The following is a 14,617-nucleotide window of genomic DNA, read 5'->3' as shown; positions in this document are numbered from 1 at the left end:
GCTTGACTTACTATGTCAAATAATGCTGAAATATTTACTTTGTTACTTGAAACTGAATTACTTATGATTTCCTTGTAATAATGTCTTAATAATTAAAATATTGACAGAAAGATCTTTACTTTGGAAGTCACAATTTGCTCAAAATTAGACACGATGCTGCCAGAACCAGAGAGAACAGGCGTTTTTTCCTCCTGTGTTTCGAGGAAATTGGCATTCGCATAATAAAGGTCGCCTTTCTAGGTTTGAGCACCTGCTCTGCTGGGCGCGCGCGGACCGGTCGCTCGAGTCTGACAGCCTTCAGGTGAGAGAGCAGGTGAACCAGGAAGTGGCGCACGGAGAAAGAAACGTTCCCGACCGAAGGGAAAAGCCTTTATTATGCTGTCTGCAGCTCAAACGAGCAGCTCTCCGCTTCACCGTGTGGCGGTATTAATGTCAGACTTCAGACGATGGTGCACGACGCCGTTCGGTACACCAAGCTAGACAGCAATAATCGAGAGGAAGCACTTCATGAGGGGAGCGACGAAGATGAAGAAGAAGCCGAAGAAGTGACGGTTTATTTGAGGCAGTGAGTGGCAGAGCGTCAAAACAGAGAGCTTTTTGGCTCGCTGCTGTTGTTCAGGCTCTCATTATTGTGGTCTTTTAGCACAAAATAAGCGTTTAGTTTTCGGTGTTCGCAGAAACGGCGTGAAACGCTCTCAGTAGCCACGTTTACATGCAGCCTGATAAACCGTTAATAATCCGACTAACCGCTCGGAATAGAACACGTCCATGTAAACACCTCAGCCGGAATAGACTAATCCGATTGAGGCCAATCGGGATACAATTTATATCCGATTGAACGAGGTGGGTAAACCTCTAAATAATCCGTCAAATAGAAGAATAACAGCCGTGTAAACGCCTGAATCCGATTACACGCCAATCGGAAGGTGGGAGAACGTTCTGCGCATGCGCGGCGCGTCATAGCGAAAGGTTTATACCGTTCAACATGGCGGAGCAGAAACTGGTTTATAGAGGAGACGAGGTTCATGCTCTGGTCTTTAAAAGACGGCGGTGGGGCGGACGTCCAGCTTATGTGTCTCAGAGCAAGACGTCTTCCTTTATAAGTGCATGTGAAGGACGTTTCTCTGAGTCTGACATCAGTTTAAAGCCGTTAAAAACACAAGCGCGCCAATTGGAAACTCATGTCACGCCGACTGGACCTCACGTGATGTTCGCTGTCATGGTAACGGTTACTCTCAGCGCTGCTCCACGCATGCGCGTCACTTTGCATCGGATTACTTGAAGCGAGCATGTAAACGATTTTCATCAGACTGTTGAACAAAGTGAGCAGACAAACACCTCAGTCTGAATCTGTAATCCGATTGTATTCAATCGTATTGGCAAAAATCTTTGCATGTAAACACAGCCACCTCGTATTACGTTGCTGAGGGGAACGAGCTAACTAGGCTAAAGTCAGCAGTGACGGCCTCTTCAGTGTCATTAGTGCTGACTCAGTTCATTTCTCCTTTAGTTGGATGAAAAGCCTTAAATATCCACACAAACTACTAATGAGCAGCTCGGGGTGGACTGCTAAAGAAAAATACAGGGTATGAGGTAAAGACTTTTAGAACAGTCACAGTGGAATCCATTCACTGAGCCCCTGAGGTGACATGGTGATTGTTTTTTAATATGGCATGAGTTACTATATACAGGCCACAATTTACAATATTCTAGCTTTAATTTACTATATTGAGGCCATCATTTATGATAGAGACCACACAGTAAATCAGATCAAATCGAATTTATTTGCAGCGCATTTTACAACTGATGATGTCACAAAGCAGCTTCACAGAATTCCAGAAAAGACAAAGATTTAACAAGAATGTAAAACCCCCAGGTGGGCAAGCCAGGGGCAACAGTGGCAAGGAAAAACTCCCTCAGAACTGAGGAAGAAACCTTGGGAGGAACCAGGCTCATCAGGGTGGACCCATCCTCCTCTGGTCAAACTACCTACAAGTGATGATACTACTAATATTAATAGCAGTAGTGTTAGTAGTAGTAATAGCTAGGAGTCTATGAAAACGTCAGTGTAGGGTGGGCAGCTAGTCCACAGTACTATACTGATGCAATAGTTTACTATATTAAGGGCATGCATTGCTGCATTTAGGCCACATATTAATATACTTTGGTCACAAATTGCTATACTAAGGCCACAATTTACTACATTGAGGCAATAATTTACTATTTTGAGGCCATAGTTTATTATAGAGGCCATGAAGTACTATACTGACAGTTTACTGTACAAAGGCCATGAATTGTTGTGTTTAGGCCACTTATTAAAATACTGTGGTCATAAATTGCTATACTGAGGGCACCATTTACTATGTTGAGGCCACAAATTATTATATTATTAATTATTGTTAATACATTATTATTAAGTATAATTCCAAATAGGCTGTTTTTACAGCTTATACAGCATATATGCGGACCATATGGACAGAATGGTAAGTTTCGAAACTTTCTATTATAGTATTGTTTTCTCACACCCACTGGTGCACAGTGGTGTAATAAAAGCTCTAGATGTTCTAGAGGCAGTCATACCAATTAAAGATTATAGCAACACAAGAATTTTGTTATTTTAAGTGGTCTGCTACGATGAAATTTGTTTAATATGACCAGGCACATGAACTAACAACTAATAAGCTGCTAAGTTAAGCTGCAAAAGTTAAAGTTTTGATTTTCCTTTAGGTCTCCTCTGATTTGTAAACTGTAAATTATGCCTGCAGCTTCTTTGAAAAATCATTTTCCATATTTATTTGCATTTTGCATCGAAGCATGCATGTCTTATTCTGACTGTGGTCTTGAGAAGCACAATGAAATAACAATGTGCACTGCATTCCCTTTTTCTTTTTAAATGAGGGCTCCTTTCTTGTAGGATAAAGCCACTGTGAATGACCCATAGTGTAGAGAGATTGTGTCCAGTGTCCAGTTCTTGTGATGGCATACTTTGTTTTCAGCCTCAGTTACTAAGCGAACGCATAGAGAAGAGGATCAAAGCGACGGGCGCCCTCCTTAGAGATCCCTCCGGCCTTCTCATAGGTTTTGAGCAACATCACAGCACTGAATTGAGCTCCAGAGAGGCAGGGTGATACTTAGATCCTGCAATGCTTGGAGAATAATCTGCTTTGTCTCTGTGTTTTATTCATCTGTGAATTTCTTATTTTATCAGACTTCAGAAGTTTCTGTCTTTCTTGTTCGTCATCTGCTATTGTTGTCCCTCTTGTGTCCCTCAGGCCGTCAGATGGGCTGAATGGAAAGGCCGTGAAAAAAGACACCTGGGTCCGGGTGATGGTGGCTCTAGTTCTGCTGGGTATCGTCCTTGGGTGCATGCTGTTCGAAAGGCATGGATGGTGGTCTGGTCCTGAAAGCCTGCAGAGTGACCTTACCAAAGACACAAAAACCTTGGAGGAGCATCACCACCATGCAGGGGAGGAAGATGATGACCACAAAGATGGGCATGATCACCATGACTCGGATGGCCACTCCCATGGGCATACTTCACTATACCACCATGGAGTTGTCATGACATCTTCAGGTTTGAATGTTTCTATAATTAATTCTAGTCAATTGAAATAGTAAAAATTGATCACATGACTTAGTAGTTAGATGCAATTAACCACAAAACTATTATTTTTTTACACTGTGTAAATCGGCCTATCCATTTACTAAAGTCTTTTTTTTGCTGTAGGTTGACACATCCGTTGTTTTCCGTTGAACATTGTCTGTTGCATATTACCAGGCCTAATGCTGTTGGTGTTAGATGTGTGTTTGGCTTGCATGTGATTTCATAGGCTGGAGGTACTCCAGTGATAACTAAACTCAACCTGACTGTAACTGCACATGTCCTTAATGTTGTTGAGCAAGCCATCTGGCAAAGTTTTGAAAGGAAACTTCCCTTTCAAGAGGCCTTTGTCCATCATTCACTAATCTAAACAGTATAGAGAGACTTCTTATACAGTCTGATTCACAGGACTAGAGTGATGCGCATTCAATACACAGCTTGAACTACAAGAGATTCTTAGAGTCAAAAAGAACCTGGATTAATGGCACTGACTATGTTGAAGTGAGATTGCGTTATTGTTGTGTTAACGTCGACAACCCGATTGTGCTTATATAAGATCAGATAGAAGACTGTTTAAAATTTAAGAGTCATGCTGTTTTTTGGTTCACAGTAATACATTATACAGTATACAGCTCTGTTTAAAACTTTGGAATAACTTGTTATATAACATTTTGTGTTGTTTTATGTACGATAATATGTTATGCACTGCAGATTTAAACTATATATCAAAAGTATTTTAAGGAGTTTTATTCAATATTGCAAGGAATTTGAGTAGGACTGGCCCAAACAGGATTATACAGGCTTCAAATACTTGTGGACTTCTCAGTTTGTGTGGTCAGGTCTCAAGCCTGCTGTAAACCTGTTTCATCAAAATATTTTCATCTGAAGCGGTTACGTGATGGAGCGGAATCTGAGTCAGTTTGAGATGATTCATTATACTTGTTGTGCCTCTGTATTATACTAACCTCTTGTTCAACATTTTTCACCCAGCATTTTTTCATTGAAGGTGCTCCTACACTGAGACACCTCTGTTCTTTTAGCCTCATGTCCTTGTGGAAAGTGCTGCACTTTTTAGCTGTTTGAAACAAGAAGGTCTGGGATGCTGGCATGAACTTATGAGGCATTCAGATAAACCTGCTGTGAACATTTTCTATATATTAACAGTAGCTGTTCTGTCTAAAGGCCTGTGCTCATTACATTTATTTTGTCACTTACAAAGTCATACTTAATAAGGAAATGAATACTAATGAAATGAACAAATAGTCATATGCAAAAGTTTCAGTACCCCGGTACAGATATTTTTGATTTTCTAGGTGAAAATTGCTAAAATATCTGCATATTATTCATTTAATCATTTCATCTGCATTTAAACCACTGCAGGAATTGTAATACATACATTTTGTAAGTATTTCTGTAATGCTATTGGCAGATATGTACATTTCAAATATTGGACATTTGCATCAGCCCACAATTAATTTGGCTGCTTCTTTATGGTATGAAGTTTCCAGTCGCTATGGAATATTTTAAAGCTCTGTTCATCACTCTACCATATATAAATTTGCACTGCAATAACAAACTGAATGTATTTTCTGTATTTATTTAAAATCAAACTGGTTTGTGTTGTTGACAGTGTTGATTCCAAACTTCACTTGTCATGATAAAGTGGTTTCTTAGCCATTTTAGGATCATTATAACTCTTTTCTAACATGTCTTATTATAGCGTTGTTACAGCTTCATAGCTTCCTCCTGTTTAAAAAGCTATATGATTGAATAAGATAAGAACGTTATAATAATTTTATGGTAGCGAAAACACTTATTCCAAACTTTTGAACAGTATGGTATCTATTATCTATTCTACACCAGTATCTTGGTGCCTCTATAGCGGAGTTTCAGATCAATACCGTTTAAAAGGAATCTGTTTTAGATTTTTTTTCTAACTGTTTTAAAGAACAAGTGTTGTTGGTATCTGCAGTGAACTGCTCCAGGGTCGGTAAAGAGCTTCTGCAGGAGGGAGGAAATGTGGTGGATGCTGCGATTGCTTCTCTGCTCTGCCTGGGAGTCGTCCACCCACACACAGCAGGAGTGGGTCAGTAGCATACCCTCGATTCATCATCTACAAATCAAATAATATGATAATGGGCAGACATAAATTGAAATAATTCCGAGCTCCACAACATGTTTCCGCATTAAAACCTAATTCATTTGAAACGGTCATTTGGACCTTCTGACTTTGGTGCTATTGCATTTATTCAAACTGGACATTTGGGCTTATCTGACACTGATGCAATTTTATGAGATATGCTATGAGCAAACATTTAGTTTGGCAAATTTCTTTCAAGATATCATTGGTGGTATTTGTATCTAAATTGTAAAGTATTGGAAATAATCAGCTTTATAATGAGTACAAATTTTATGTGCTGCACTTGTGTAGCAAAGCCCCTGAGACTAGACGCATGTAAGCATTAGGGCTACATCTGTCTCTAAGTGAAAATTCACTTGTGAAAGGCCAGATCACACATTTTTACATACAAAACAGCTCTTTTCTTGCTATGTAATACAAAAAAATCCAATAATGAAGCCCTTTGTTTCTGAAATACTATATAAATGTTTAAACTTGTTACTTACATAAATGGATGGTTTTTAATCTCCATTACCTCTAATTGTCTTTCAGGAGGTTAATGAGGGTCTAGAAATGGGATTTGTATGCATAATGATTATTGATTCTTCCCTTAATGTTAAAATTAATGGTTCTCATATATGATGGATCTTGGAATGGTCAACCTTGAAAGAGACCTTGTAATCTAAAACAAGTAATTTGTGTTATACTTTATGTTTTTGGAGATTTTGAATCATTTTGGCCCTTTTTTCCCTAAGGTGGTGTATTCTCAGGCATTCTGTACAACCACACCACAGGATCATTCAAGACAGTACGTTCAATTGCACCACACTCACTCTTAGCCACTTATGGGATTCCATCCATTCTTCAGGGCATAAAAGCACTGCACTGTCAGCATGGACAATCTGACTGGAGCAGGCTTTTCAAGGAAGCCATAGTGCTAGCTGAGGATGGTTTCTTCATTGACAATGTCTTGGGCAGGGCCTTGGAGACCCACGAGAGTGAAATTCTGCAGTCCAAGCTGTGCAGTGTGTTTTGTGACACGAGTGGACGCGTGAAATCTGCAGGCGCGCCTGCCGCCAACCGGAATCTATCAGAGCTGTTGCGGGCGGCTAGCCTAAATGAGTCCCATTTCCCAGAAACGCTGGCCATGAAATTGGCTGAAGACCTCTCGGCACGCGAGGGGCCCACTTTCTTAGCCGCCCTTCAGCGTAGCCATGGAGAAATCAATGACTCCCTTATCACGCAGGGAGAGAAATACACTGTCCTTTCAGCCAGCTCCCCTTTCGCTGGACCGATGCTATCTGATATATTAGAGCAAGTCAGGGAGCAAAGCCTTTCCTTTCAGAGTGATGCTGGAGATTTTAACAGGGCCGCCGCCTCTTTCTCCAGCCTCTTAAACTTGATTCAAGGACTCAACAATACAGCCCTGGCTGAGAAGAACCTAGACCTCATGGAGTTATTTGCTCTCAATACACAAAGCAGTCACATCGGAGTGCTGGACAGGCAGGGTAATTTTATCATTCTGACAGCTTCGCTCAATGACACGTGGGGTTCTGGCCGATTCTTGCCATCAAGTGGAGTTATCCTCAGCAGCTTTACGTCAGAAATCTCTGACTTGCCTTACTTTAATTTTCCATTGGTTCTAAAGATCAACAGTGATGGCGATGATCAGGAAGACAATGAAGAAGACAGCGAAGTAGTGGTCATCGGCACTACTGGAGGTTTTTCAGCCTTACTTAATGCTGTTATTCTCCTGCAAAGGATTGACTTTGGAATGGCTTCTACAGATGCTATTCATAGCCCTCTTCTCCATCTGCAGCAAGGAAGCTCTACAGCTATGGCCATTTGCCTGTCTTCTATTTCAAATAGCTCAGACATCTATAGGCTGCTTTCGGAGACAGATGGTCACCTACAGCAGGTGGAGGAGTGCTTAGATTGTTCCCTATCCATGGTACTGAGGTTACATGCAGAACATGTTGGCGCATATGCAGCTCCTGTGATCAGCGCTCATGCTGATGGCTACTAATGGAAGTACAAATATACAGCATAGCATTGCAAGATAGGGCCACTCTTCATTTCAATGGTCCCCTATAGCTTCTCTACACATCTTCAGAACAAATCCTCATATCTCCAAAATGGTAATGTTTTGGAACATTTTGGATAGTTTCTGTTGTTCCAGTCATCATGAAACTTTTATGCAACATAAAGGGCAGTTGGTGTTTTAAAATTATACGAAATAATAGTAAATGACAAAAAAAAAAGATTACCCGTTATTGAAAATGATGTTAAATGTTAAACATGAATGTAATATGCAAAGGCAACGACATACAGAACATAACTATTTTAATGTATAATGATATGTATCATTTCATTAGTAGAAGAGGATGTGATGTTTAGTAGCAGATTTAGACAAGCATCTACACAGCATCTACAGTGAACCATCACAGGACACTTCCAACATTATAATAAACGATGATGTCAATGCACTAAATAAGACTTGGCAAGTGTTTTTCAGCTTAATCTCTATCTGACGGTATCTAATTATCAATTTATTTATGCATGTGGTTAATTATACGGACAGTAATTTTGAGGTGTTCTATTAAAAAAACTGTTAACTTGAAAAAACACTTCCATGATTAAGTAACTGCCCACTGACTTCTGTTTAAATGGTGCTTTTGAGTCAGTGGGTTTTCTATTATTTTCTTGGTGTTTAAATTGTTGTCGGTGCTAATCAGCCATACGCTATAGATACAGCAGAAAAGGATTGGCTTGAAACCTGGAGTATTCCTCCTCAATAATTCTTCCATAATAGAGAAATTGAGTTGTCTGAGCTTAATCAGATCAACCTAAACCAATCATCAGGTTGATCTACACCAACATTCTGTGGTCTATCACTATGTCAGCGATACAGAGGACCGTCACAGGACAGGATATCTGTACAGTCTTGAGTGCGTTTTGCATAACGTGCAAATGGCAAAGCCATTAACTTTGCTCGTCATGCACTGTCTGCTTTCCAGGTTGGTGTGGCCAGGCAGACGGACAACATTATCTGCCTACCTCTGGATAGCCGCCTGCTTGTTACATTAATTTAGATGAATGTGCACGAGGCATGTATATTGATGCCTGGCTTCACACACCGGGGTCTTATCAGAGCACTGCTGCCTGAGGGCTTACCTGCATACCCTTCCCCCTTTGATAAATCTTGATTTTGCACACAGCAGGTGAGCGGTCCTCGCTGATGGAAAAAATTGCTTTCTTTATTGCTGCGGAGGCAGATTTTTTACCCACCCCCTTCCTCCTTTGATTGTAAAAGATGTGGTCTGTCTTCGTCGGCTTCTGCTGTCGACTTTGATTTTCGTTCCCTGGGCGCACTGTAGTGTGCCATTCCTCTCTTCTGCTCTGCTGTTCTAAATCACCAGTGTCTGGCAAAAACAGTGGGACAGAATATATCAGAGTTCAGGCCATTCTGTTCCAAAATGTGCCATGCTTGCTTGAAGCTCTATCTGAAAACTCTGTGTTTAAGGCAAAACTGCTGGCTTAGATTTTACTACCAAGCTTATTTTGAACTAGTGTTTTGAAAGAGCCAGTAGTTTTGTATTGTCTTTGGCCCTCCAAAATGATAACTTCATCGGTGAAGGGAAAAAGTTAAATGCAGTGATGTGATTCTGTATTTGCATTAAAGTGTTTTTACCTGAGCATATTGTGGAAACATCTTTTTGAGAACTGCATGTACTGTGAGAAACACAGATTTAGATTTATTTTGTAGTTCGGTTCCATTCGTCTGGCCCAAAGCAAAAAATGATACGTTATTGCATTTTGGTCTTGGTTTTCTTAGCGTTCACACTGACATATGTAACATTAAACCAAAAGATGTAAACAAATGTTAAACGAGTAACAAGTTACAACTGACTGGACAGATTTTATGATGTACAGTAACTGTGGTAAGGTAAGTCTTGTTCTACCTGTCTAGTGATTTTAGAGCTATAAGCCACAACCCTCGCTGCATTACTGTGGTACCTTGGACGTGAAGCAGGGTAAAATCCCTGTAACAGCCTAGAGTATTTTCTAATGACTTCAAACATGCCTCAGCCTCGTTTAAAACCAAAATGATTCATTCTATAATTACAGATTCAGAGCTTATGATGGGACATAACAAATGCACAAAACAGCATCAGACATCTGTCTTCTCCACATACCAAAGACGTTATGCAGAAAAGAGATGATGGTTCATTCTATCTTATGTTCGTTTCAGTGTCTTTGGTGTGCATTGCATTCATACTTTAAATGAACCTTGAGTTTGTTTTGAAGCAAACCAAGACCAACCTGCTCTGGGGGTCTCAGTCCACTTATTTGGTGCACACCAAAGTTCAGATGGCAGGATGGAGAGCTCACTTACAGAGCAATTGCACCAAGGTTCATTTTAATGAAATCAAAAAATCTGAACACACTATTAGACCAATTAAAAACAGCCTTTACACAGTAACAGTAACTGTTTACTAACTAAACAAATTGCATAATAACAATTAGTTGATTAGATGTCAGTCCATTATGCTATTTTCCTAGTTTAGAACTGTTTTATTGGACAGTTAGTTGATTTCTCTTTGTTTCTTCTTAAATAAGTGAAAAGAAAAGTTTTTTATAATGTGGTTTTGCAGTTTTGCTGGTGCATTTCCTTCATTCCAACATGTTTGTAATCTCCAGAAAGAAAACAGTGCTGTGATATACAGACAGGTGACAAAGGAGAAACCAACATCAGATGGGCCACCACAAGCTGCCAAAACAGCTTCCATGTGCCTTGGCAGGGAAATCTACGCTGGAAGGATGAAACAGGATTCTTCCAAAAATATTCCCTTTGTTGGTTTAATAATGGTGGTGAAGAGTCTGACATGTTGGTCCAAAATCTCCTACAAGTGTCACATTGGGTTTAGATCTAGTCTGCGAAAGCCATAGCATATGATTTACTTCATTTTCATATTCATGAGATCATTCAGTGACCCCTCGTAACCTGTGAATGAGGGTATTGTCATCCTGGAAGAGAATACTCCCATCAGGATCAAAATGTTTCATCACAGGATAAAGGTGGTCAGTCAGAATAACTTTGCATTTGTCTTTTTATTTATGCACTGCCTCCTTCCTCTAACATCCCTCTTTATGAAGTAGTGGATGGGCTGTTCTTGCTGTAGCAGTCTCGTCACGTTCTGTATTGACATTCTCGGTCACCTGAGGAGCAGCTATTCTTCTGTTTTTCCTTTTTTTGCACTAATGCACAAGCATCACGCTCATTGAATGTGTGCTTTCATCCAAAGTTTCAAACTCTGTATAATGATGTCTTTCCTATAAGTCTACATTCAGATGTCATTTCAGTCACTGTTCATATAGAAACACTGACTAGTTGAGCAGTCTTTGGGACTGAAGCTCCTGCCATCCATGTCCCAATAATGAACCATCTTTAAAAGTCACTTATATCCTTTCTTCTTGCCATCATGTTCAAAACCTGAGGTCAGCTAAGCCTGCTCAGTATGTTTATACCTCACAGAGAATGATAGGATGCTAATTACAGGATTGTATGCAGTACATCTGTCTGGAAGAAACTTCACTTGTATGTTTCATCTCTTTTATTCAGCTTTTTCATTTAGCTTGTCATCTGTCTGTGTGTAATGAATCATGACAAAATCTTCAAGAACTGTATTTTTTTTTTCATTTTTTGCCATATTGCAGACCGTTGCTTTAGTGTACATTGATTTAAGGAGATTTTATTCAAATCAGTTTTAAAACATTTTGTCTGTCATGAAGTGTTCACATAACATGAAGGGCAGCATTTTTAGTCATATGAAGCTGATGATATCATAATGATATGATAATGTAATCAGTAAGTAATTGAAGTATCGTTTTATCGGTCAACCAAGATTCATTATCTGTGATGATTTTGAATCTACACAGCACAATTCTGGCCTTATCTGCCAAATTATACCGTTTTAAATGTTTACCTTTTTTAAATCTTGCACTGAAGCCTCAAAAATAGCCTAAATATAAAAATGTATGTTTTTGTGATGCTGGATGTGAACAAATCTAATTCATGTGTAATTGCGTTGCACTGAAATGACTTATGGAGATCTATGTGAGTTTTTACTGAAAACCATCAAAGTAAATGCTATATTTCTCTTAATTTTCTAGACGCATTAGTTCTTTTTTTCCTGGCTTCCTGTATTCTCTGCTCTGGATTTGAGTGGGTTGTCAGTGTCAGAACAGTAGTGACTGGCGTACCTGCTCATTTGCCATGCTGCAGTAATACGTTTGCCTGTCACTCCGTTCTCAGCGGCTGGAGGGCGATGAATATTCAGCTTGGCTTTCAATTAAAACGTTGTTTGTCTCCGCCCCTTTGCGATGCTGTGCCCAGGCTGCTGCCAGCTCAACCTTCTGCCAAGATGCTGTCAGACCGAGTCCGGTCAAGAGTAGCACAATATGAATATGGAATAAGTTATGACTTCACAGCCCCAATGTAGCAGCAGAGTAGCGCTGTGGGTAGCATAGTGCTCTCCTAAAAGTCACACAATGAGCTCTAAATTCAAGGAAGACACTTTATATTTGCAATGTTAATATAAAAGTGTGTCTTGAATGTGGTAGATTTTGCATCATATGAATTAGGGCTGTGAAGTGTATCATTTGTTAATCATTATCACAGAGGTAGCATTCTTAGTACTGATGTTGCAGACGTACCCAAGCACTGAGTGGCTCACACGAGCCAACAAATGTTAATCATTTACATGTGCAGAAATTTAACGCAGACTAATCTTTAACCCTCATAATCTTAATATTCGCAGGAAAGGCTCTAGATACATTGTATGTAGAGCATAATTGCAGCATGGTGCATATATTTTTGCTAATTTTTCTAATAGGATTTTTGGCTTTTTTTAGCTAATAATAGTGTAGTTGGACCATATGAAGTAGAATTTGTGAAGTTTGACTTACATGTAATAAAATATTATAAAAATATTTGTAGTAGAATACGTATGAGAAATACGCCCATGCGTAGTGGGATATGTTGTTCATGGCTTCTATGTAATAGGATACTACAAGCATTTTGGCTTATATGTAATACAATACTTAGCTTTTGGCTCATATACACAGTTAAAAATAGAGGTTCTGTGCATGTACATTTTTTGTTCATCAAGTTACAAATTATGTAAATGTTCCCTCAAAGGTTCAACAGTGAGTTTAAGGTCGATTTGTATACCTTAAATAACTTTCTCCGGGTGAAAAGTACATATTTGTACATAAAACGTAATGTTTTAAAACAGAACAATAAAATAAAAAGCCTGGAGACGAGACGGAGTGTGTGGAATCATTACAACTTAAATAAAATTTCAGTAGATTATGGTGCAGTTATGTTCCTAAGACTTAAGCTACTGAGATGTACCCTTGAGGGTACCACCCCAGTGACAAGAGGGGTACTGCCGCAGTGACAGTTTCAGTACAATATGCTACTTTTACCTTAGATATTTGGGATTTGACTCATGTAGCTGAAATGTTTCTGCCTTAAACAGCACAACACTTGGCGTTAACTGTAAAAAAAAAAAACTAGTATTACTAGTATTGTTTTTTTTTCATCTAACCTACTCATTTTTCATTGCATTGTTTCATTTAAAATATCTATTTTGATTTCATTTAAATGGCTAAATGGGTTATTACCACACAGTCTGTTTTTAGGTTGAACTAGTGAACCATTTTTAAAGTGTATTTGAGTTTTGGCTTATGTAAAAACCCAATTCCAAAAATAATTGGGACAGTATGTAAAGTGGAAATAAGCATACAAAGGTGTGATTTTGAACTCTACTTTGACCTGTGCTTGAATGAAAACAGTATGAAGACAAGATATGTTTTACCTTGTCAGCTTGCTTTTTGTTTTTTCTGTATGCACTTATTCCATAATTGATGCTTGCATGTGCTTGATTGATGCTGCAAAAGTTGGGGCAATCTAAGGCTAGGAATAATTAAAAAATGTTAAATGTTCGAAAGACACCCAAAACAGGCGATGCAATTATTCTTGGATATAAAAGGGGCAACTAGCTAAGCTTTAGTGCTTTAGAAGCTTTATGGTGGGTTGATGCTTCTTCTCTATGTCAAAATGCATCACCCTCTACACTGCATAATATCTTCAAAAGGTTCAGAGGATCCAGAGATATCTTTCCGCAAAGACGGAGGCCAAAAAGCACAAATGGATGGCCATGACCGTCGACCCCTCAGCAGTGCGCTGAAAACCAACGTGTTTTCTTTGATGGATCTCACCGACTTCTCTAGGATGCAGCTCATTTGAAATAAACTGATGTACAGTGGAAACGTATTGTGGTCAGTCTTTTAGATTATTTATGAAAATACTGGACGTCATGTCTTCTGGGCCGAAGAAGAAAAGTACCATTGAGACTGTTACCATCGTGAAGTTCAAAAGCCAGTCAGTGTCTGTCTTTTTAGGGGGTGTTATTGGGCAACTTGTACAACTGTGAATGCCACGATAAACACATTTTGCAGCATCATATGCTGCCTGTTAGTCTTTTGCAGGGACGTCCATGTTTATTTCAGCATAACACCAAGCCACATTCAGCACGTTACAACAGCATGGCTGGGTAATCAGAGAGTGTGGGTGTTAGACTGGCTTGTCTGCAGTCCAGACCTGTCTCCCGTTGAAAGCATGTCTTATTAAGCTCAAAATATGACAGAAAAGGCCCTATATAGTAGCACAGCTGAAGACTTGTATAACAAAAGAATAGCAAAAAATAATAGTTGGAAAACAGGACTAATTGTTGTCTTCAGTTCCCAAACGTTTATTAAGTGCTGTTAAAAGGAAATGTGATGTGACACAATGATAAACATGCTTTTGTCCCAGCTTTTTTGGAAGTTGT

General features: G+C 39.3%; 1 protein-coding gene across 1 annotated transcript; it reads left to right on the top strand.

Moving 5' to 3' along the window:
• Positions 1–314: 314 nt before the first annotated feature.
• Positions 315–11,886, top strand: si:ch73-337l15.2 (glutathione hydrolase 6). The gene is made up of 4 exons (XM_017695530.2): positions 315–565; positions 3,273–3,574; positions 5,574–5,687; positions 6,476–11,886. The coding sequence occupies exons 1-4, from the start codon at positions 447–449 to the stop codon at positions 7,744–7,746; spliced, it is 1,806 nt and encodes a 601-aa protein (XP_017551019.1). The 5' UTR covers positions 315–446; the 3' UTR covers positions 7,747–11,886.
• The last annotated feature ends 2,731 nt before the right edge of the window (positions 11,887–14,617 follow it).

This window comes from Pygocentrus nattereri, chromosome 20, assembly GCF_015220715.1.
Source record: "Pygocentrus nattereri isolate fPygNat1 chromosome 20, fPygNat1.pri, whole genome shotgun sequence".
In the NCBI taxonomy this organism is placed as follows: domain Eukaryota; kingdom Metazoa; phylum Chordata; class Actinopteri; order Characiformes; family Serrasalmidae; genus Pygocentrus; species Pygocentrus nattereri.
This window is presented reverse-complemented; position numbering and strand designations above follow the sequence as displayed.

Bases quoted from the DNA above. Each gene is read 5' to 3' on its own strand.
- si:ch73-337l15.2 (XM_017695530.2), top strand. From the start codon at position 447: ATGGTGCACGACGCCGTTCGGTACACCAAGCTAGACAGCAATAATCGA. The intron at 3,575-5,573 runs GTTTGAATGTTT...TGGTATCTGCAG, and splicing joins AGTTGTCATGACATCTTCAG to TGAACTGCTCCAGGGTCGGT. The intron at 5,688-6,475 runs GTCAGTAGCATA...TTTTTCCCTAAG, and splicing joins CCCACACACAGCAGGAGTGG to GTGGTGTATTCTCAGGCATT.